Consider the following 22,062-nt stretch of genomic DNA (forward strand, 5'->3'; position numbering starts at 1 on the left):
GTCAAATTCTGTTCCACTTTGTCTGACATCAGTGGAAGTATGCCCAGTCCCATCGTCTCCTTCCCTGGTGTGCAAGGATTAAACAAGCGGAGCAGATAATGGCCTCTTTAGGAAGGATCTTCTTCATGACTCAGATTAATGGAAGGTGTCAGTCCCTAGAGCTGGCAGCTATGCACGATTAAAATAACAACAATAATAATTACGAAAAAATCTTTCCAGAAGACAATTTCTTCTGTCAGACAAGACGTGGAGTCTGCAGAAGAGGAGCCATGTGCTGAAGGAAATACTCATGAGAAGAAGCAGAGAGAAAACAAAGCTCTGGGCTCTGACCAGATTTAAAGCTAGAGCAGACACACTCCAGCGCCAAGTTCTGAAAGCTCGTCAACGACACAGCCAGCACACTTTGATTAATTTCTGAAAATTTCTTAGAAAAGCTCTGACGCATGCTGTATGCTTCCTTTTTGAGTTTGCCTTCCACTTTTTTCTGGAAGATTAATGGGACCCCTGAACACATTTCCTTCGCTGAGACCCAGCACCTTCAGATTTAGCATGGCAAGATACCCTATTGTATGGAATGGCAGGCGCTTCAGGGTAGCTAAGGTTGAAGGTGGTGTCTGACAACCTGCCAGGTTTTAAATGGTACTTTCACCATGCAATGCAAAAATGATCACATTTCCATACTGAGTGCATTCACTCATTTGAGGGCAACCTCCGTCACCGCACTGCTAAAGGTAAAGCGTGATGAACATCTCCATTCAGTCTGATTCACGTATCCACACCTACAAGTACACATGCATCGGACATCCCTGTGTAGGGTTTGAAAATCAAAATAGCTGATAAATATGGATTTCAAACAGTTCTGTCAAGAAAAATTACTTTTCTAAGTAAAAACACGTGATGAAATAATTTGTTTTATTTGACATTTTTGGTTGCTGTGAAGAAGATCTATTTTCACCCGCTGTTTTCTCTGTTTCTGCACTTTGCCAGTGGAAAGGAGTGCATAGGGAGGGAAGCACAGCGGTGAAAGTAAAAAGGAGTGTTTTCATTTTAAAAGAAGAGTGTGTCAATGAAGAAAGAGAGTTTTTATAGACTTTTTTAAAACAAGAAATTTCATAATTTTTCTTCTGAAAATTCCTGTATTTTCAGCTATCTCTAAGGTGTAATTAGCGCCCAGACCTAACAAATAGTTTACTTTTGCTGGGCATCGTCCCTGTGACTCTTTCAAAGCAGACTCTATATGACAACAATAGGACAGGCTGGAGCACGTTCAAGTGATTCTCTCTGATCTTAGAAGAAGCCCTGAGTATTCAAATGAGAGCAATATGTGCGCCCAAAGAAGATATTTTTGAAAAAGCCGTGTGCAAATTTGAATTATATGGCTCTCATTCATTTTAAGAAAATTCCTGCTATTGAACACACACACATATTGGTTCAATATGTGTGGGTTAGTGTCAGCAGATGGTCAGTTGAGTATGGTGGAAACCAGGGGGGTAGCTTTCACTTCCATGCTATATTTTTATGTTGGCTTGTAAAGCCCTGCAGTACAATTTGACGAAGATGTAACAAGACAATCCGGTGCAACACTTAAAATGTCAAACCCCACCATCCTGCAGTCAGTGTGTCCACCCATAACCTGCTGTGCTCTGGTCTGAATTTAGAGTGAGGGAAGGAAACAGAACTGAAATATCTGTGGCATTCATTTCTTGGCAGATATGATAGCTCTTCAGCACTCCAAACTATTTTTATAGTTCCATATATCTTCAAAGTGCTGCTTTCTCATCTTTTTTTTTTTTTCTTTTTTGACAATGTTATATAGGGGCCCAAACCATATTTCTTTACTCTTTGCACAAATCCCAGTAAAGCATTGGAGAAGGCTTGCTGCAGAGGGCCCGCAATAGGCTTCACTGCAACTGGAGAAAAGCTGGGGCACCACCCTAGGACATTGCAACTGGTTTGCGTTGGAGTCAGCCTTGAGGCTTTGGTGAGGTCCAGTGGGGGGACACACACCTAAGTTTTAGGTACTTACCTGACAGCCGGCTTGAAAGCTCTGCGGTGAGGGATGTCATGCCGCTAGCCCTGCCGGGTGATATTGGTGTGGCGGGGTGCACGGAGGGGGTGGCGATGGAGCCCAGGTACTGGTAGGACTGGTCGTAGGACCATGGCGGAGATGGCTGTACTTGCCTTGTGTCTGCAATGAAAAAGAGACCTATAGGCTGTTTTGAATGATAAAACTTTGCAATCAAATATGTGAACCAGACCACATGGTGGAAATAGAAACTTAAATGCCAAGATAATTACATTTCAGTTCCATAATCCCCTTTGTCAAGAGATCTTTAGTTGAATTGCTTTCTGAAATACTACTTGTGCATCTGTGAGGTTTGATCAGTTGATTTTTTTCTTGTGAAGCTTTTTGATATTTCACATTGACAGTGGGCAGGGAAAAGAAGTCAGGGAAAAGCAGATTAAGCTTTCCAAGGTGAAAGACTATTCATTGCTGAGATGCATTGATATTTTAGGCTGTGTGTTTGCAGCCCTTTTAGCCAAAAAGGCATGTCTTGCATGGCATCAAGGAGGCAAAAATACTGAACTGTGAGTGTTTCTGTGCAAGAGTGTAAGTAGAGAGAGGAAAACAAGATGAAAATATGCTTGAGAGACAGAGATGGAGACCGAAACTAGTGTCCTCCAGAAGGCAGACTCGTAAGTGAATGAATAGGACTGGGGACTATGACTTCCTCAATCTTTTGAAAATCCCAGGCTTAATGAAATAAACAGGTATTTTCTACATCTACTTTTTATATACTAAAATAGAGAAATACAATTCAGAGTGATGGATACCTCTACTAGGAGTGGCTGAACTTCCGAAACAGGAAGCCTTACACAAACTCTATGGCATTGCTAAGCTGAAAATGCAGACACCCTACAAGTATCTGTTTTCTGTAGAAACTGCTGCTTCTTGGAAGCAAAATCTCAAAACACGAAGATGCCTATAACATTTATGGGAAAAGCACTAACCTATTGTTTTCTAGCCACACGACTAGTTTGGTTGACATTTGAAATCAGAGATGCATGGCACAAAGCGTGTCCAAACCAGTTGCACCAATGCAGAAACGACTCTTGTCTGCTTGCTTCTTTTTTTTGCATATGAAGCTGGCATTTTTCAGTGTATAGAAACATCTAATTTTTGTATAAATCGAAGTGAGAAAGATTCCTCCCCCCCTTTACCTACCCAGATATTTTTTTACTATTCTTAGTAAAATCTTTTCTATTTTCTTCAGCTCTGAGAGCATTCTTCTGCAGCTTCATCTAGGTAATTGCCTTTTTGAAAAAAAGCAAACGTTGGATGAACTGCATTCAGATAAAACAGATATCAGTATGGAAGGAAAATTTCCCAAGTGTGAGATGAAGGACTTTGATCTTCCATCAGAAAGTTCATCTGGAAATTATTATTTTGTTGTGCTTTATGGAGATGAGGTTTAAATTTTTTTTGTTTCATTCGTTTAGAAGGGAAGATTTATAAAAAACTCCAAGCTTTTAACAAATAACTAGTGAAGTGACTCGCATAATAAACTAAAGTCTTGTAAAGGTTTTTTCTGCTGAGTAACATATTCAAATTCAGATATTACTGATATTTAAATTTTTTTTCAGGCAGACTTCCTTAAAAATAAATTCAGTTGATTCATGCTGTTTTAAAAGTAACATCCAGTCGGACTCCATGGACGTCAGTAGAAACAAACAAAAAGACATAGGCACAAAGCCTGTCGTATTCTGAACTGCAACATCATCTCATTGTTAATGCATGGTCAGTGTTTATTAAAGATGACAGGGAGACAGATGAGGGAATTCAGTCTCCAGGGACAGAATTAGGATAAATACCAGAAAGCATTGGCAGAGCAAGCGTTGTAATGGTATGACACTGTGTGTTTCGGTTCTAAAATGGGGTTAATTAAATCATTACTCCCTTATTTCAGCATGTGATCCCATTGATTTCAGTTCAGCAATGTGGCCGAGTAGTGGAATCATGATATGTGCGCTGGAGGGATCCCAGCCCAGGGGTGGAAACTCCCCAGGCCAGTCCTCCTGCCTAGGGAGCCCTTGATGTGCTCTGCCAAGGCTGACGGCACAGCGTCAGAGGAGAGGCTCTGTCACCTCTCTCTCAAGGGCTCCGTTCAACACTATCGCTGCAGAAGCCACTGAACCCCTTTGGCTGGAAATGCTTTATCACCTGTTTTCAGGTGCTCTGTCCTTAGGTCTTAGCACTGCAGAGAAGAGGGGAAAAGTCTGCCTTCAGAGAGATCTGGATATGTGTGAAGGGGGTGCTGTCACCCATCCTTGTTTTTCAGGCTGAAAGGAGAGAATGTGCTGTCTTTTCTCCTACTGCAAACTGTCATTGCATGGTGGGGCAGCTCTGTCTGCCACTTTTCTCCTGTTTCTTACGTTGCTGGCATGTCAGGACAAGAGGCATGGTTTTGTCCTGTACCTTGGCCAGCACTCATGGGATCCTGGTCTATAAACCAACGCCAAGTGCAATAAACAAATGAACAACAGTAAGAAGATGCAGAAAAAGCTGCAGCAGCTGCTGCAGCAGCAAAAGAGGAAGCAAGACCTTGTCACGGATTTACTAAACGCTAGCAAGACTAAACTGAAATCTGTTTTCCTTCTTTTGGTGCTACTAGAATTAGCTTTGTGCTGTGTCCTGACTAGAAACCGGATAAGGGACCAAGCACATGTCTAGTAACATCCAGAAAGAGACTACCAACGTATCTGACCTGCCTCATCCATTTGCTGCTATTACTGACCTCTGGGATAGTAGAAACAGTGACAGACAGCCCGAGAGACGCCCATTATTAATCTCCTCATCCCATTAGGTCTTTTGTAAGTGAAAGTTCAAACTACCAATCAATTTTCTGTCTTGGTACCTGTATTCCCAATCCCTGTATTTGCTTTTAAAGATTGGCTTTTTGACATCAGACTGGTTAACAAGTTGCAATCTATTCAGTGATGTTAATATAGCGCATTATATTATATACACATAATAAAGCTGGTTGTGCTGACTAACCCGAGGCATCACCTTCACAGTTTTTTAATAACACGTGGAGAAAAGCATCACTGTAATAGCATTTTTATGGCACCATTTCAGTATCAAGAGGCAGACTCGGCTCCCAGTAAAGGCAAGGTTTGCATTTCCAGCAGCTTCAGTAGGATCTGGATCAGGGCCCTCAAATAACATTTTATTTTTGTGATATCTGCTTTTCTTCAGCTTTCAGGTTACCCGAAATTAAACTGGAATGGGTTCAAATTTGCCACAGGACTAGGCTACACAAAAAGGTAACAAACTCTTTCAGAATCCATCTCTTTTCTGCTTTCAAAATAAAGAGGTGCATATCTCATAAGTTACTAGCTTGGTGTGGGGAACTGAACGTGTGGCTGAAGTTAATTTGGTGAAAATATGCTGCAAATAAATCAGAGTTGCTTCCCAACTCAGAATATCTGTGAAGAGATTTGCAGGGAGAGCTACTTCAACAAAGGGAAATAACAGGGCTTTGGGCCCACACAGTTTTAAAGCCAAACAGGGTTCCAAAATCATTTAAAAGCAGATCAAAATAGCACGAAACCCAAGGAGGTTGCTCCAGTTGGTGATCTGTGCCCAGTCCTCCTGGTATTTCTCCCATTAGCAAGTACTTTCCATTTCTGCTTTTTATGGTGTGAGAAAATGTATTTAAAACATGAAAACAGTTATTAATTGCAATAAAGCACTCCAGGGCGAGAATTATGGTGCAATAATTCACACCTTGCTGTGTAGTCACGAGCTCTCGGCCTCTAGCCTCCTGCCTAACAAGCTATTAAGCAGAAAGTATTGAACCATCTTTCGTGCCTCGTCATGTTTTATTGCCACGAAAAGGTTGCGTTCGGCTTGTTTTAAAAAGTTGTAATTAAGCTGTACAAATGTTGCATAATGCTTAATAGTTTAATGAAACAAGCTTTGGCTAGAGGCTCGGCGAAAAAAGAGAAAAAAAAAACCAAAGCCGGTCTCTCCCTTTCGTGATGCTCCCTGTGGTCCCAGTATTTAGCATTTTTCCAGCCATTTTCGCCGTGGAGGCACCAAAAGCCTAACCCGAAGCAGGCGGCGGCAGCCGTGCATCGGTAGGTGGCAGCGGAGACCTTGCAGCCGGCGGCCGGGGCGGCGCGGCGGGGCCAGGCTGCCTTCGAGACCCGCTGCAAAATAACCAGCTTGAGCACGGATTTTCCCGGAGCCGCCACAGCCCTTCGTACGACCTTTGCAACACCTATTAGTCATTCCCACCCCGGGACGCCGCCAGTGCTGTCTAAGTGCAGCCCGGCTCTGCGCAGTCACTGCACAGAAGTAGCATCTCTCTTTGGAGCAGCTCTGGACCCTGTGGGTATCCGAGAGCACGGGTGCACAGGAGAGATGAGTACGCCCTGACCCAAAGATACCCTTGCTCAGCAGAACCGGCATGGCTAAGCAGGGCGAACAAACACCTGCCAGGCGATGGAGCTGTCCTAGTGGGACACAAGGCATATTTTGGCTTCCAGAGTCGTAACTGATAGTCAAGTACAAAAAGAGAACTCCCTTCACGCTCAGAGCACAAGACGAATGGGTCAAGACCTCAGGCAAAACCACAACGTATCTCCTGAGCTCGCACAGAACATCCTTTTGCCTGTAAAACTGATCCTGAGCATAGAGGATACGCAAATCACTGGGACATAATAAATACGAAGTCCTGGGATGCTGTTTCTGTGTGATTCTTTTTCAGAGGGGGCACACACTTTAAAACCCCCTCTCCCTCCAAAAGAAAAAGCTGTGGTGCTGTCAGGCACTCAGGAGGTATAAATCTGCAAGTTTCTGTGGGGCTGCGGTGAGTCATAGTACCAGCTCGGGAAGGCAATTGAGATGAGACGAAAAATGTCTATCACCTCATCATTTCTATATATTACCAATATAACAATCCATACTAGGCTGCCTAAAAGAAACCCCCACAAGATTTTATATTCTGATCAGAAAATAATTATTTTAGCCATATTAAAAGCTTTAAGCTTTGAATTCAAATCAGATAACAGGTCCTACTGCACCTATGAGCCAAAAGGAAAAATGCTTATGTGGATGAGCATGGCTTGTGCCGGCTGGATCCCGCACAACTCTGAATCTGTTTTATGCCCTTGGATCGTGGAGGGAGACGGTTTTCCGTGTGTCATTGCAGGTCAGACGTTGCTGCCAGCTCCTAGCCAAGAGGCGCTGCGTAGCCAAATCTTAGTATGATACAGCACGTTCCTGGAAGCTTCAGAAAGGAGCAGCAGGATGTGAGTCAGTAGGCCGCGGCGCAAGGCAGGATGGCGGCGGAGCCGGCAGCAGCCTGGGAGGGAGCAGGTATGCCTTTGACTCAGCCAGGCTGCCCGCCTTTCCACCTTCCCCTTCCTGCCGGGCTGCACTTGCACGTGGACTGCCTGCGCCTCCTCTCTCCTCCCTTGCCCATCTGCCTCAGAAATGACACCTGCCCGCTTGAAAATGTAATTACCTGGACAAAGTACAAGTGATTTTCCCAAGCCAGGGTCAGGTGAGCCACAAGACCCAGCTCCGAGCTCCGAGCCGCTAATTAACCACTATCTATGTCGATGAAAATCCCCCATCCTCGGCATAGCGAACTGGAGATGAATTGCGAAATAGCTGCTGCCGTTGCCAGACACTTTTCTCAAGTTGCAAAAATTTCTGTCAGTCATACGCAACAAACCCTAAAAGTCGCATAACATCGAGCTTTGCAATTCCTCCACCATCCTGGCAAGCACTTTAAAGGCAGCAACTGGCAGAAGACATGGGGTGAATGAAAGCTGGGATTAGTTTACTGGTGTCAAACTCAGAGGCAGACAAGGAGAGAGTTGGATCCTTAACTGCTTTGAAAGGCTTTTCTGAGTCTGGGATTTGTCCATCCCCACCCCCCCGCCAGTCTGATTTGCTAATCTTTCCAAAGGGAAACAGTTTTTATAGTGTGACTTTCCCTTCCTTTGAGTGTAAGGCAGGAATGGTCTTGATTAGACTTGTTCATTCAGAGAGGTGTCTTGCTTAATAGAGGAAATGGACTATGAGCACAGAAATACTCCTCGTAGTTTTGTGCTTAGGGGAAAGATGCCGCTTGCCTAAAAACTTCAATTCAGCCGTCCCTCCTTCCCCCCTTTCCCAACATCTCTTAAGTGCCTGTCTCTGCCTCTTCTTCCTGCTTGCTTTCTCTCATTCCCCCCTAGCTCCAGAAACTCCAGTTGCAGGTGCAAGCAACACAAAGGATGGTGATACAGTCCTGCATGAGTCTGACCTAGTCTCTCTCTGAAGCACAGCATCTGAAATGACTCAATCTCCCTCCTTCACTCAGGACCCAGCAAATCCTCAGCCTAATGCAGCACTGTGAAAAGGTGTGTCATCTCCCACAGCTGAAAGAATTAGTCAGTAGCTTAAATAAGGGGGACTTTCCAAAGGACAAGTTCATCACTGGCAGCGGCAGCAGCAGCAGCGGGAGCAGCCGCACAAGGCTGGTATTCTCATACCTCTCGGTGCTGGAACATGAGGAACTGGAAAATTACAGAGCAAACTGTAAAATTCCACCAGCAGCTACTTCACCCTGCAGGGTGGTTTCCCTCCGTGTGCCAGGCTGTGGAAACCACTGTCACACCACAGGGCCACCTCCCAGCGCAACAGCTGGGAGACCTGCACGTTTCACAGAGGTGGGTGCAAGCTCTGATTTGGCCCCGGGGAAAGTTTTTCAAAGCCTTCTAATTTCCACTGGAAATTTATAGGAGATGAGCATTCACTCCTCTTTGTGGCCTTGAAAAGCCCCTTTTAGATTGCTAACAGGTGACAGGACTTATTCTGGTTGAGAACGACAGTGACAGATATGTTGCATGTCTGGAAATTTTTGAGTTGGGGGTTGGGATGGAAGAGCCACCCAAATCCCCAGCTATTCTCTGGAAGAGAGATCTTTGGCAGTGACCTCCTGCCTCAATGTTTTCTTTAATTTTATTTCAATATTACTGTGGTTTTGTGGGGTATTGCAAAGGCTAGAGAAGTTCTAGAGGCATTCGAGCCCCTAAAAAACCTCCTGTGGGATAGGAGAACGAGGGAGTTTCTCCACACTGATGCATCACACTCCTGAGAATAAAGAAGAAAGATATCAGCCTTAAGCAGAAACCTTTCAAAAAACAGTTGCTGAGTCTGTTCTAGATGTGGTGCTTAGTGTTGATGCAGAACTTCTCAAAGCATGCTAGGTGCTGCATGGACATACACGAGGTTACCAGCCACTGAGAAGGATCGAGCATGTAGTGAACAAGACCATGGAAAACCACGGATAAGAGAGTGGTGTGATTAGGTGCTGGTGTGCAGAGCACCAGTTCTACTGTTCATTCAGTACTTTGCATTCAGTTTCTGTGCATCATCTACCCCCAACTCATCTTCTTTGTTAGGTCATTTCTTTTCAGAGCTGAGCTAGAAAGGGTCTTGAGGACAAAAATTATGCAAATCTGTCAGCACCATTAAGGATATCAGTCCTCCAGTGCTGATTGTAGTGAAAGATTGGAAGTCTTACATGAAGATTTTTTTGCTAGCTTCTCTTTAGAAATAGATGGCAGGGAAGGGAGAAAAACAAATGAGTGCATCCTAATGGTTTGTTTGAATTTCCTCAATTCTCTTCATGCCCATGTCAAGAAAGTCAGTGCTCCAATGATAGTAAGATACATGGAGATCATACCAAAGGCAGCAGGAGAAAGCACCTGTTCTAGCTGGGTACATTCTGGGGATAGAAGGAGGAGAAGTGTGTATTCCTTCAGGTTTAAAGCTGCCTGAACAAGCTGTCTAGACTAGCAGCATCGTATACGTACAATGAGCCGTAAAGAAACAAGTAGCATTTTAGTAATGGCAGCTGGCTGTGGGGTGGCGGTCAGGGTGGGGGTCCCCTCAGAAAACTCTCAGGTCTCATTGCTAACTTGATGCCAGAATCAGGAAGTGCAGACAACTCCAAATACCGAACTGTGAAAACTCTGATTTCACAATCAACATATATGCTGCCCTAGCAAGTTAGTACATAAGCTGCTCAAATGAAATATAAACCATCTCTCCTCCTGAGTAAGCACACTCCTTCTGGGCTGGCGTCACTGCTGCTTTGAAGAACATCATGGCATTATGGGCAAACTGCAAAGTCTCTGGGTGCCAGTGACATGCAGAAGTTGGAAAGCTGAGTTTTGCAAATTAAGGATGCATTGTTCTTTGTCTTCGGAGGTATGAGTCACCCTGGAGAGCTGCAGTTATTTGTTCAAGAGGGAGACTCCATTCCACCACCCGTCTTCCTCTTCCCTCCCTCCCCACATCAACAAGGAATGAAGTAAAAGAATTCAGCCTTGACCTTCCACTCTTTTGGCTCCCCTGGAGGAGACACGCTGCCAGACTCAATGCTGCTGCAGTGTTCTCCCCTATCTCTAAGCATACTGCTAAAGCACAAAATGAAACAGTGAGGAAATCAGAGACAGATACCACACGGATGTCGGCGGTGAGCAGGCTTCACCCTTTGTCCCATTGTGCCCAGCCTGGGAGATGGCGCGATGCAGGAGAGAGCCCCGTGGCACAGGCAGAAGGATGCCGCCGCAAGCACATACACGTGTGTACATGCACATACGTACAGGTACACACATACACACCTGTCTACTTGCTGTATGGCACTGCGGTTTCCTCTGGCTTCATAGGTGCTAGGGAGAGAGCAGGTTGTTTTGCTGCTGCCGGGAGGGCGTATCATCTGTGGTGACCTGCACAGGGACTAGGGGGTGGGACCTGTTGGGGGGAGTTACCGCTCCCTTATCCATCTCAGTAAATCCACACCTAGAAATCACACCTCTAGGAGTCTGGAGGGGGATCGCATGGGGACTGTGGCAGCAGGTCAGGGGCAAACCTTGCAGGACAACAGAGCACATCTGTTCCTGTCCCACCTGTTCCTTCCCCAGCTTCTCCCCTCTGCTGCTCTAGGTCCCAGCTACTGCTCTCCTCTTCGCCTTTCCCTGAACCACACTAGTACGTGATTGCCTCCCAGCTAATCAATTCCTTGATCCTCACACTTCCTCCTGAAGAAGGGTGTTATTGTGATCCTCAGTTTAGCAGATGGAGAACTGATGCACACAGAAAGCAAGGCTCCTGTTCAGCAGAGCACTCAGGGCACAGAGCTCAGCGCTTGGCTGAGTCACAGCACATGCAAATCACCTGATGTCACCCCGGCAGGAAAAGTTCACCAGTAAAAACAGCTTGGGGGAGATGTATCCACTTTGTCCTAGCTAGCTCACACCTTGAAAGCAGTCTACCTGAAGCGTAGGGCTCAGGTGGCATACAATGCTCACTGAGGAGCAGGTCAGTTAGCCCATCTCACTACTTTGATGCTGGTGAAAGCAGCTGCTTTCAGCCTGCCTTGGGCAGGTATATCATGCCCTGGAAACACAGACACAGAACTAGGGTGCTAATCGTGTACAAAGTGTAATGCTGTCTCCTGGTGTCCTGGCTCTTGGGGGAGGATTCATCCCACCTGAGAGATCTACACTGTAGGTGTCTACCTCTGAGCTACTTGTCTAGACTCTAGCCTTTATTGCCAACAGGGTAAAACAGACACTTGTGGGGTGCAAGTCATTTCATCCTAAGGGAAACATCTAAGCCAAGCCAGGTGGGTGGATCACACCCGATGAACAGCTGTTTCTCTGCCTGATCACAAAGATAGCAGATGACCGTGTCGGATGGAGACACACAAAACACAGATGTCTAAAGTTAAGTGAAATGAATCCCAGCCTGGTTACACCTCCAAAGTTTCTCTTTCAAGGGGTGGAGCAAGAGCAAACGAAGTGGAGAGATAGATACCTCCTGGGCCAGGACCTGGAAGTCACATTGAGTCACTATTTGCAGATGCAGGATTATCTGCACCTTTCTCTCTGGGGCAATACCCTGGTGCCTGTGGGCTGGACCTGACCCTGCTGGTCCTGGGAGGGGATTGCTGATACCCTGGTGCCTGGCCCCAGAGCCATTGCCTGAATGGGACTCTGCCTTTGGGACTGCCTCAAAAAGGCAGTCATGAGCTCACGTCACAGTGAAATATTTCCTAGCTTTCTGTCTACATTTCAAGACAATTAAATATGAGCCTGAGAGTTCCTTGGATGGATTATTTCCACTGGAAAAACAATGCCATGAAAAAAGGAGCAGAGTTGAACAAGGAAGTCTCTGCAGTCTTCTGGGAGGCATGGTGATAAAGGAATGACTACAATGTGGCCTCAGGTATCTTACAGGTTGCTCCTGATGATGTGAACTGATCACTCCATATTAAAGTCCTTTAGCCTACACATAAACAAAACGTCCTCATCAATCTCTTCTTTTACACTTCCAATGCTCCCTCCTCTTTTTCAACATGAAAGTAGTGGAAGAAAAAGCTTACTCTCTGGAGCTTACAGTCATTTTATCCACCACAAAACACTGACCTTGATGTGGACTAATTAGGACTGCAATAGATTATTAATACAAGTGGTAAGGTGGAGTTTTGTCAGTATAAAAGAGGCCTTTGAAGATAACAGCCATTTACACTTTCATGGTCTCATCCCAAGTGCTCAGAAGAAAGCCTATAAACTAATAAAGTAGAATTCACCCGGGGCACTCTGCACACGCAGCGCAGTATCACCCTCCAAACTCTTATTCAGGATGGCAAATGAAATCTGCTTGGATTCTTTTAAATTCCAACACAAATCAGGATTAAAACAACTCTTGGTAATAAGCAGATCTCTGATGATCTAAAGACCCACTGGTTCATTTTATTGACCTAGAGAAAGTAAGTGACATATCAAATGCAACCTTCATACTTTAACAACTGAGGTCACCTTGAGAAAAACGATACTGAGCCCAGTGGTATGAAACCTCTCTCCAGAGTGCAGCTTTGATTTACAAGGTGAAGTAAGGTCTTCTTCATGTGAACGTATATTCATAAAGTCAGTTTGACTTAGAACGATGCATGGATTTTTTTAAAAAAGGAGGTAACTAAGAAACTGTTTCTCTTTTTAGTACTAAACCAAAATGGACTTGTTGAAAACTCTATTAAATGATCTGCTCCTCTAAACTGTCAAGCTGGTTTTGAGGAGATCTGCAAAACCAAAATGGAAAATGAGTCAAGCCCAGAAGTATGTGCTGAAAGCCCCAACTCACTGGGTTGTCAGGAGCATTCAGTCCAGAAATACATGTAAAATACCATTTAAGAAACGCTTTGCTTCCTTTACGAAATCCCTTGGCACTTGCTGTGTAGCCGAGGAATGCAGCATCCTGCCGTGCTGCGGCCATCACCAATTCCACCCAACCTATGGCACTGATGGGAGGCAGCAGGACGTCTCCCCTGACTCCACTCTGAATCTGAGAGGGCAGAGCAGTGCAGCCAGAGAAAGAAGGATTAAAAGGAGGGTAAAGACTTCCCTCCTTGTTCAACCCTTCTCCACAGTTGTGGGAGCAGGAGGGCTGAAGACATGCACTAGGCCCAGCTTAGCTTGCATATTCGCTCTGCTGGACATATTTAAATGCTATACTGACTGATTTCAGAGCAGGCTAGATCTAAATCTGAAGGGCAAAAGATACAGGCGGCAGAAACTTTGAAGTTAAAATGCTTCTCTCTTTAGTGCTACTGAAGATGCCAAACAGAAGCTTAGCAAATCAACGCACAGAGAATCTGTTGGCGGGGTGAAGCCCCTTGGTAGTCCTTCCAAAGCAAGGTGCCAAAAATGAGACCCCTGAATAAGCAGGTGTGGGACTTTGAACATGCCAGCAATGCTCCAGACACACACTCATGGAGAGGTGGTCGGGGAGGGGTCTGCCCTGAACAGGGAGGATACACCTGTGCCACCCATCAGGGCAGCAATGCCTGGAGGAGAGCTGGGGGGAACCTGCCGATGTCCCAACTCCTGTGTGTCTCCCTACCACCTCTCCTGGAACAATTCCTGTGGAGGACCCAAGACAACCAGGCTGCTCGGAAACACGTGCTGCGACCCCAAATTTTGGGTACCTACATCCCGATCACAATTTCTGGTTTGTGTGCAGGTGGGTGCTACCAGAATGGGTGGAGTAGGGAATGACAGCGTTGAAGGAAAATTGTAATCCAGTATAGAAAAGAAGTGTCAACACATGTCAAATGTTGCAAAATGTGCCAGTGTGGAAGAAATAAATTAATTCCCAGTATTAACCAACAAACAGCTGTTGTGCTGCCAGGCTGAGGAAGATTTCTTTTTGGAACAGGAAATGTGTGGTGTTTTGTACAAAAACCAGTTTTGTTTCACTTTCTGTATTAAACATCTTAAAAATTAACCTTTAATATACTAGGCATTTCTGAACAGCTTGAAAAGTCCAGCTTGCTATAACCTCTTTTTAAACTACACTCTGCGACTAGCCTGTCTGCTCAGAAATGCCATGTTAAATTATTGTTCCCTGTTAGCAGTTATGAACCAGTGAAACATTGACACATCAAAAACTTTTTAGAAACTTAGCTAAACACAGCTAAACTCCACTGAATGTGCTGAACGGAGCACTTTTAGACAACTGTGGTGTGGAGAGCAAGACCACAAGTCATCATTAGGAGCAACAGGAACTTTTTCCCATTTAAGAAACTATCTCAAAGGTAAACATAATTGTGATACGTGACCAAATATTAAATAATTATTTAAGTAAGAGTAAGACCAAACGAAGGCATTTACATTTAATGTAAAAATCCAATGCTATGGCAAGAAACAAGGTTCTTGTAGGTTATAGATTGTTGGCTTGGTTAGGGACAAAATAACTTCAGAAATTGTCCTAACTGAAATATTTCTTATGTCTACATTTTCACAATTTTAAAAATTGGCAACATTTTGAAACAATTCATTTATTCCAACCAGAAATTATATATCTGCTGTTGTTGCTTTGCAGTTGTTGATATTTTGGGACTGCCAGCGAAACAAAACAAAAAACCCCTTCATTTATTTGTGCTGCTCTTTAATCTGTTTAAATTAATATGCTGTATTACTCATTTTTTCCCCAACGTGATCCTAAAATGATCGCTTAGCTGCACTCACATTAGACTCTCCTGCCAGCAAATTAAATATGAAATGGTTTATTCCCCCGTCCTCCAGCAGCTCTTCCCCCATCCTCACATACTCATTTAGCCAGTCTGAACTTACAGATAAGCTGATGATGAGACACTAGAAGGCAAAAACAGACAATTACCTAGGCAAATGTTTGAAGGATTTGGGCCCTGCGGCAAAAATGCTGTTTACTGAAGATTGAAACGCACCATTTCTACTTAGTACAAGCCAGTGTGTCTGAACTCAGCAGTTCTGGATAGTGGCCACCAGTGGACTCAGAGCAAGGTTTATAGGTGCAAGATAACATCATGCTCCCGTCTGCATTTCATCACCGCAGGGCCTTTTTCTGTATTCTTAAACAAAGGCATGCAAGTACCAACAGAAGTATACTTTACCATCTGTCTTTATATTCACTCATTACATAGTTAATCATTTATTTTTATGCTGAAGACCACCCTGACAAGGTGCAAGGGCAGATCCTCGGCTGGCCTAGTTAGTAGAGCAAGGCCAACTTACATTGGCTGAAGAGCTGCCTTTTGGTCTAATTCTGCACCTTTCAAAACTCGCTGAATATGAGAAGGTTGCAGTGCCTCATGCTCTCCTTTGTTCCTTCCTACTTTCCTCCTTGAAAGATGTTTTGGGGCAAAGAACAGAGGCTGCAGTAAGAGGCAGGATGAGGAGGAACGAGACCACAATGCTGCATTGCATTTCATGCCGCTCTTTCCCACCCAGTCCTCCATCTACCCACCCCCATCTGCACAGACCTGGCAATGCAACCAGTGATGGCACTGGCAAAAATGGAGGAGACTGGGTTAGAAAGCTTAGAAGAGGGACATGGGAAAGCTGCTGAGTTGCACCACCAGTCTTTCAGGGGGATGGATGGACCCAGTCACTAACAGCACCACAGCAGTTCTGCTGACTCAGGAGGCTCAGTTAGCCTTTGCTGATACATGGCTAACAGGTATGTGGGGAGAGTCTGGAAAGCCACTCTGTGTTTTCAGGCTGTTCCAGCAGTAGGGAGCGAACTCCCGCTCCAAGGAAATGTTCAGCCACATGCCTCCTGTCTGAGTTGGTGAAAAATTGCCATTAACATAGTAAATGGAAAAAAACCTGCATGTGACAGGTCTACAGCCCCTGCCTCCCTCTGCCATCTACTCATAGTGGGAAGAAGGGTGTAACAGAAAGGGCAGGAAAAGGCTCTAATTTAGGACCAGAAGTACCGGATGACCAGAACAGAGCTAGAAAACAAAGCTGACTTTATTTTGACACAACAGTTTGAAAGAAATAGCCAACATTACAGTTTCCAGAGGATGCACACCTAAGACATCTGTGCAACAGAACAGGAGGAGGAAGAGTGGGTGAAGAGAGACCATAAGGGCAATGATGAGCGTCCAGACAAAGATCAGACTCCTGCCTTCAACTCTGGAGTGAATGGGGTCTGGAGCCAGGCTGATCCTCCATCCAGGCTAAGCTGGATGTGCCAGGAAGCAGGGGATCTCAGCCATGCTGGCATCTGAGCCCAGCACCTTTCAGAGTCTCTGAGATCTCAAGAAATAACCCCAAAATGCTAGGTGAATGGCACAGGTGCTAGGCATACCGATAAGAAGCTATTAATAGTGCTAACCCAGCTAGAGGTAGACTTTCCAGGAAGGGTGCGACAAACTAGGTGCCTATCTCCCAGGCTTAATCCACCAGGCATGGCCCTACAAAGTCCCTGGAGACCAAGCCTTAGTCACATTTATCTGCCAGGATTAAACTACACTTTCCATAAGCACTCCACTGGCTTTGTTTTGTAAATATATTTTCCCATAAAGAGAAGAGGGGCACGCTGCATCAAGGCATGGGGAACGTGTCTTGTGAGGAGACAGCATTTCCTCAGTCCTCCTTTTTTTTTCCTTCTTCTTGAAATATGAAAAATAAGTTGTATGACAGCCTTTGGTGGAGATGTGTGCAACAAGGCCTTCATTGTCTCAGACAGGTGTGAGATTGGAATTGATTCAGTGCCAGCAACCCCAGTATCAGAGCCAGCTCTGTGAGCTGAAAACATACACCAACCATCCAGTAATACCACTGCAGCCAGCCAGAGACTCAACAATTTAAGGCTTAACACACACAACATAAATCAGATGAGGATGTACCAGCCAACCGTCAGCTTCTTGGGCAGATGCCTGCAGACCGTCTGTGCAGATCAGACCTTGCCTGTTTCAGTTATTGGAAACTTTTTTTTCATATAAAGATGAGAGTCTGGGTGGAGCAGCTAGCTCAGACACATTTACATTTGCCCTATCTTGCCCCAACAGCCCTCCTTTGCTTGCTCTTTGGAGGCAGTCCTTCTTGTAAAGTCACTTTATTCCAAGTGCAGGAGGGAAGGAATTACATCTTGGGGAAATGTTTAATGTACAAATACAAAAATCACATGGACGCACACTCAGTATGCACCACCCTCATGAAACAAAACTGTTCCTTTCCATGGGAGTTTAGGAGGCTCTGGACATGATCAAACAAGCACAAGAATTAACACAGCTGTTTTTCTTTCTTTCTTTCTTTCTTTCTTTCTCTCTTTCTTTCCCCCCCGCCCATGGATATATTTCCTTCAATTTTCCAGGAAAACCTGTTTACACACTCTCTCCCCTCTCTGCCTTTACTTCTCCCACCTGCTTCAGCCTAGTCTACTCTATGTCTGGCAGTGTTAGTCAGCCCAGTCAGGGCAAGAGTGGGCAGTGCTGGCGGCCTCCCACGCTTCCCCCAGGTTCTGGCATGAGCAGGGAGGGATCCTGCGTGGCACCCCGGCCACCCTGGGCTTGGTCACCCGTGGGCGACCCGCAGACATGCTGGTGACAGCCAGGCCCTCCACCATGCCTGAGGCATCTGGCAAGCCCTGCTCCACCTGCTTTCTCTCTATGCCCTGGCAGGTCAGTTTTAGCTGCCCTTGACCCCAGCTGCAAGCCCTTCTCCCTTCTGCAGCTCCTCCGTCCTTGGGGAGCACACAGGGCACTTACATTTCGTAACACTGAGAGGCAGCGCTCCCAGTCCCTTGCCAAGCAAAAGGGGGACAGAAAGGAGACTTCCCTGGGCCAGGGCTGGCTCCTGCAGGTCCCAGGCTGGTCCCCTGCCACATCCACCGACAGGGCTTATCTGCTGGCTGGGCAATGGGAGAGGGCTTGCAAGGGTGGAGGCTGGGGAGCGCCACCAGCACAAGAGCCTGGCACAAACACCAGGTATGTGCTTAAAAGCTGAAGGAAGCTGAAAGAGAGCTTTTCAAAAAAGTATTTGCAGAGGAGAGGTAAAAATAACAATACGCTAGCTATCCATTTGTGTCTAGGTGAGCATTAGTTGGCAAACCTTGGTTTACACTAACTTGAAATGTCTCCCTCCCTTTTGTGCGGTTCCTTTTCAAGTTAACACAGGTGTTCACCTTTATAATGTATGGCAGAGCAGAACTGTTTTCTGGTGGATACTTCCCCCCATGAACTAATTAATACTGAGTTTGAATTTGCAAATGGTTTTGCATGTAAAATTGCTCATGTATATATAGGTCTCAGGGATATCAAAGAGATTATTCTTTTGAGCAGTTATTCACGTGCTGTACTGCAGAATGAGGATCATTGTTTGGACTTGGTATTTTTAAAATTAAATATACTCCAGTAACCTTACGCAATGAGAACTGAAATCATCATAAATGTTACACTTGCTCAGCTAGCTGTAAATCATCATTAGATTAATAAAACAAAGCATTGCTTCTGACAAAACATTGTCTTTCTTACAATCCGAAGGATGTAGCAGTTTACAGCAACTTCTCTGAATACTGGAAAGTTATTGAAGAATAAAGCAATAAATATAACTTGTTGTTATGCAAAGGATTTTTGGTTTCATTGGTTTTTGTTGGCAGTGATCACCTGAATTTCATCTGCAGGAAGCTAAGGGAACCTACACTGACCAAGTTATAACCGAAAGCTCTGATAATTGCAATTATTTAAAAATGCAGAGAATGCAAACTACAATGGTTTATATTCTAAAGCATGCCTAGTGATCAAGTTCTGTTTTCGAGTACCTAATCAGAGACATTCAAAGCATCTCCTTGAAAGTGCCTGGAGTTGCGCACCAAAACCTGGAAGCTCTCAGAACTGCCAGTGTTGAACTGAGTATCTTCCCCAACACAGATAAACCAAGTAAACCTCTGAAACAGACCTAGGCATTTACTGCTCGAAATCAAACTGACCCTGACAGCAAACCCACAATTTTTTAATGGATCTATTTCCTATGCTTTTGTTTTTCAGTGCTTTTAAGAGGAGGGTTGTATAAATAGAATTAAAATGGTCAGACGGAGACAATCGTCTATTTGACTATATAATGTGCACTTCCCCACATAATTGATTGTTTTACCGAGCACATCCAAGCCCATTGTTCTTTGGATGTGAACAATCTCCATTTATAGGGGTCATAATATATTGAATACACAGGGAAAACTTATAAATAAGTTTGCTAAGGGTGTACTGCGTACTCAGTCTTGTAAAAAGAGCCCTGTGAACCCTCTAACTGTGTGAGATCATTAGAGGAGATCTGCTTGATGCAACATCTTGTTAAAGGCATGGCAGCGGAAGAGGCGAGAGCATGTCTGCACTTGATGCTTCGAAAGGAGCCCCCCGCCCCGTGGATAAATCCCACTGGTGATGAAAGCAGAGACCGTGCCAGTCCTCCTGAATGCAAAGCCCCTTGGCTGCTCTGAGCACTGGTAGCTGCTTCAGCCTCCTGCGGGGCTAGAGGGGTTGATTTTACTCCATCCAAATCTAGCCATCTGCACCAACCCAGACCATGCGGGCTCTGTGTACTGAGGCGGGGTTTTCACCTCAGAAACAAACATTTGAACACTAACTTGTGTGCTAGTCTCCTCATTTCCTCCTTCTTTGTTTTGTAGATGGCAAACAGTAAGGGTGTGTGTGGTCACTCTGCTCTAACCCCTCAGCATTTCAAGTTTGGAGAGGCTCAATTCAGCACTTGAGGGAAAAGAATACATTCAGTTACAAAATCAAAGTGGTATCTTCTGGCACTTGGGCAGCAGCATCAGCTGAATAATAAGCTGGTTTCAGTGGGTGTTTGTTTTTAGGGTAAGGAGCTCTTATTTATTTTTTGTTTGTTTTATTTACCATGGAAGGTAATCTGAGCTCTGGTATCAAAACATGCCATGTTCTGCCAAGATGGGATTAAAGACGAGAATGCTATGGAAAGAAACTGGGTTTGTCAGTAAAGAACTGAGATTTTATTTACTGGAGTTTTGCAATCAGCACTTTTAATCTTTCTCACAATTGAGCCATTCAAAGGCCAAGAATATGCTTCAAGGGCCAGTGAGGAATAACCCAAAACTCAAGGAGTAGCTGCCTCAAATGCTGAAATTCTATCAAACACATGGCCACGTGTTGCCATCCAAAGTTCAGGACGGTGGAAGCTCCTGCCTCTGGGGCAGGCAAGGATATTTGCTTTAGACATCTCCAGCATGCTGATGCCATAGTTGAGATTTAGAGCAGGGCAAGAGAAGAGGTGAGACAGAACCAAGTGTTTCCCTGGAAAAGAGAGCCCAGTGACCCAGCTAATCTCAACAGCAGACGGGAATGTCCCCTGAGGTACAGTGCATTTAAGCTGCCATCCTGAAAAATGCTGGGCCTTCTCAGTTGCCCCAGACATGAGAAGGAGAGAAGAGCAGGCAGAGGGTCTGCCTCAGAGGGGTGACTCCAGCACTGCTGTACCAGGAGAGAGCTAAAGGAGCAAGACGTGAGCGAGAGTAATTCACTCTTTTCTCTGGCAATCACAGTGACCACTGACAGCACTAACACTAGGCTGCTAACATCAGCGTGGGCACAAGATTCCTGCATTGGGTCAGAGAGTGGCTCCACTTTTGCAATGACATAGCGGAGAAGGGACTTTGGCATACTGAGTTGAAGATGACAAAACAAAACAAACCAGAGAGGATCACTGTGCAAGTTAAAAACTGAACCTGGGATACTTGTCCCTGCCTGCAAGCTGTTCCTCTTAGCACTATCCATCAGCTCAACATTGTTCTCATGTGGTAAAAGACATGGACTGATTAATGAAAAATAAAACTGTGTCTGGGAGCAAACTGCCAAATTTTATAGGTGCCTAAAGATACAGCTAGACAGCTAGAGAGATTTCCAAAGGCATCTCCATAGCTGTCACTGATTTCTCTGGGGCTTAGGGGCTTGGGCACTATCAAAAATCTTGCTAAGGCACCTTTCTGGTGTGCTAAGTTTTCCTAACTACTTTGTATAAAATCAGGCTCTAAATAGCTTGCCTAAAGATATGCAGAATGACTTTGACAAGCCTTAGGACAAAATACAGATTTCTAAACACCTTGATTTCTGCTTTAAAACCAAGATTCCCTTTTCTTTAGTTACAGTCGTCCTTTAGGATGCCCTGTGCTGAGGACAACAGGGAAAAAAAAGAACACAGAAGGAAAATTTGTGTAAGTGGAGGTGTTGCTTGGGGACTGAGAACATATTTGTTGCCTTATCTACTGCTTTTTTTTTAAATCCCAGGAAGCGCCAGGCAATTGGAATATGAAGATTGGTATCTTTTAAATATATCGACACTTGGAAATCTTCTGGATTAAACACCATTACATAACTCTTTCCATTAGTGCCTTAAGTTGATGAAAAAGCTAAACAATTTCAAGCTCTTTTTTTTTCTAGAGCTGAATGTGAGGAGGTAGGGGAGGCTCTTGAGCAAGGCTTATGCCCCGGAGCTGGGCGTGCTGCCTGCAATGCGGGCAGGTGTTGAGGAACTGGCTTCCTCACCTTGCTCTGCCCCGAGTGGGAACAGTTGTCGGAGGTGCAAATCTGTGGCTGAAGGGGATGAATCCTGGAGGTGCACAGAGGGGTTGGCAGGACAGATTCCTGCCACCCTCAAATGGGGAAAGCCTTCCCCTAAGCAGGCAAAGCACGATGT

The 22,062-nt window shown here is 45.0% G+C and overlaps 1 protein-coding gene across 2 annotated transcripts in view; it reads right to left on the reverse strand.

Annotated features, from left to right (window-relative positions):
* RUNX1 (RUNX family transcription factor 1) overlaps positions 1 to 22,062 on the reverse strand; it is a 176,103-nt gene that overhangs the window by 6,050 nt on the left and 147,991 nt on the right. For both annotated transcript variants that reach the window (XM_064471354.1, XM_064471344.1), the window contains one exon: positions 2,027 to 2,188. In XM_064471354.1, coding sequence (XP_064327424.1) covers positions 2,027 to 2,188 — 162 coding nt within the window. The remainder of the gene's footprint in view (positions 1 to 2,026; positions 2,189 to 22,062) is intronic.

This window comes from Phalacrocorax carbo, chromosome 1, assembly GCF_963921805.1.
Source record: "Phalacrocorax carbo chromosome 1, bPhaCar2.1, whole genome shotgun sequence".
Taxonomy (NCBI): Eukaryota; Metazoa; Chordata; class Aves; order Suliformes; family Phalacrocoracidae; genus Phalacrocorax; species Phalacrocorax carbo.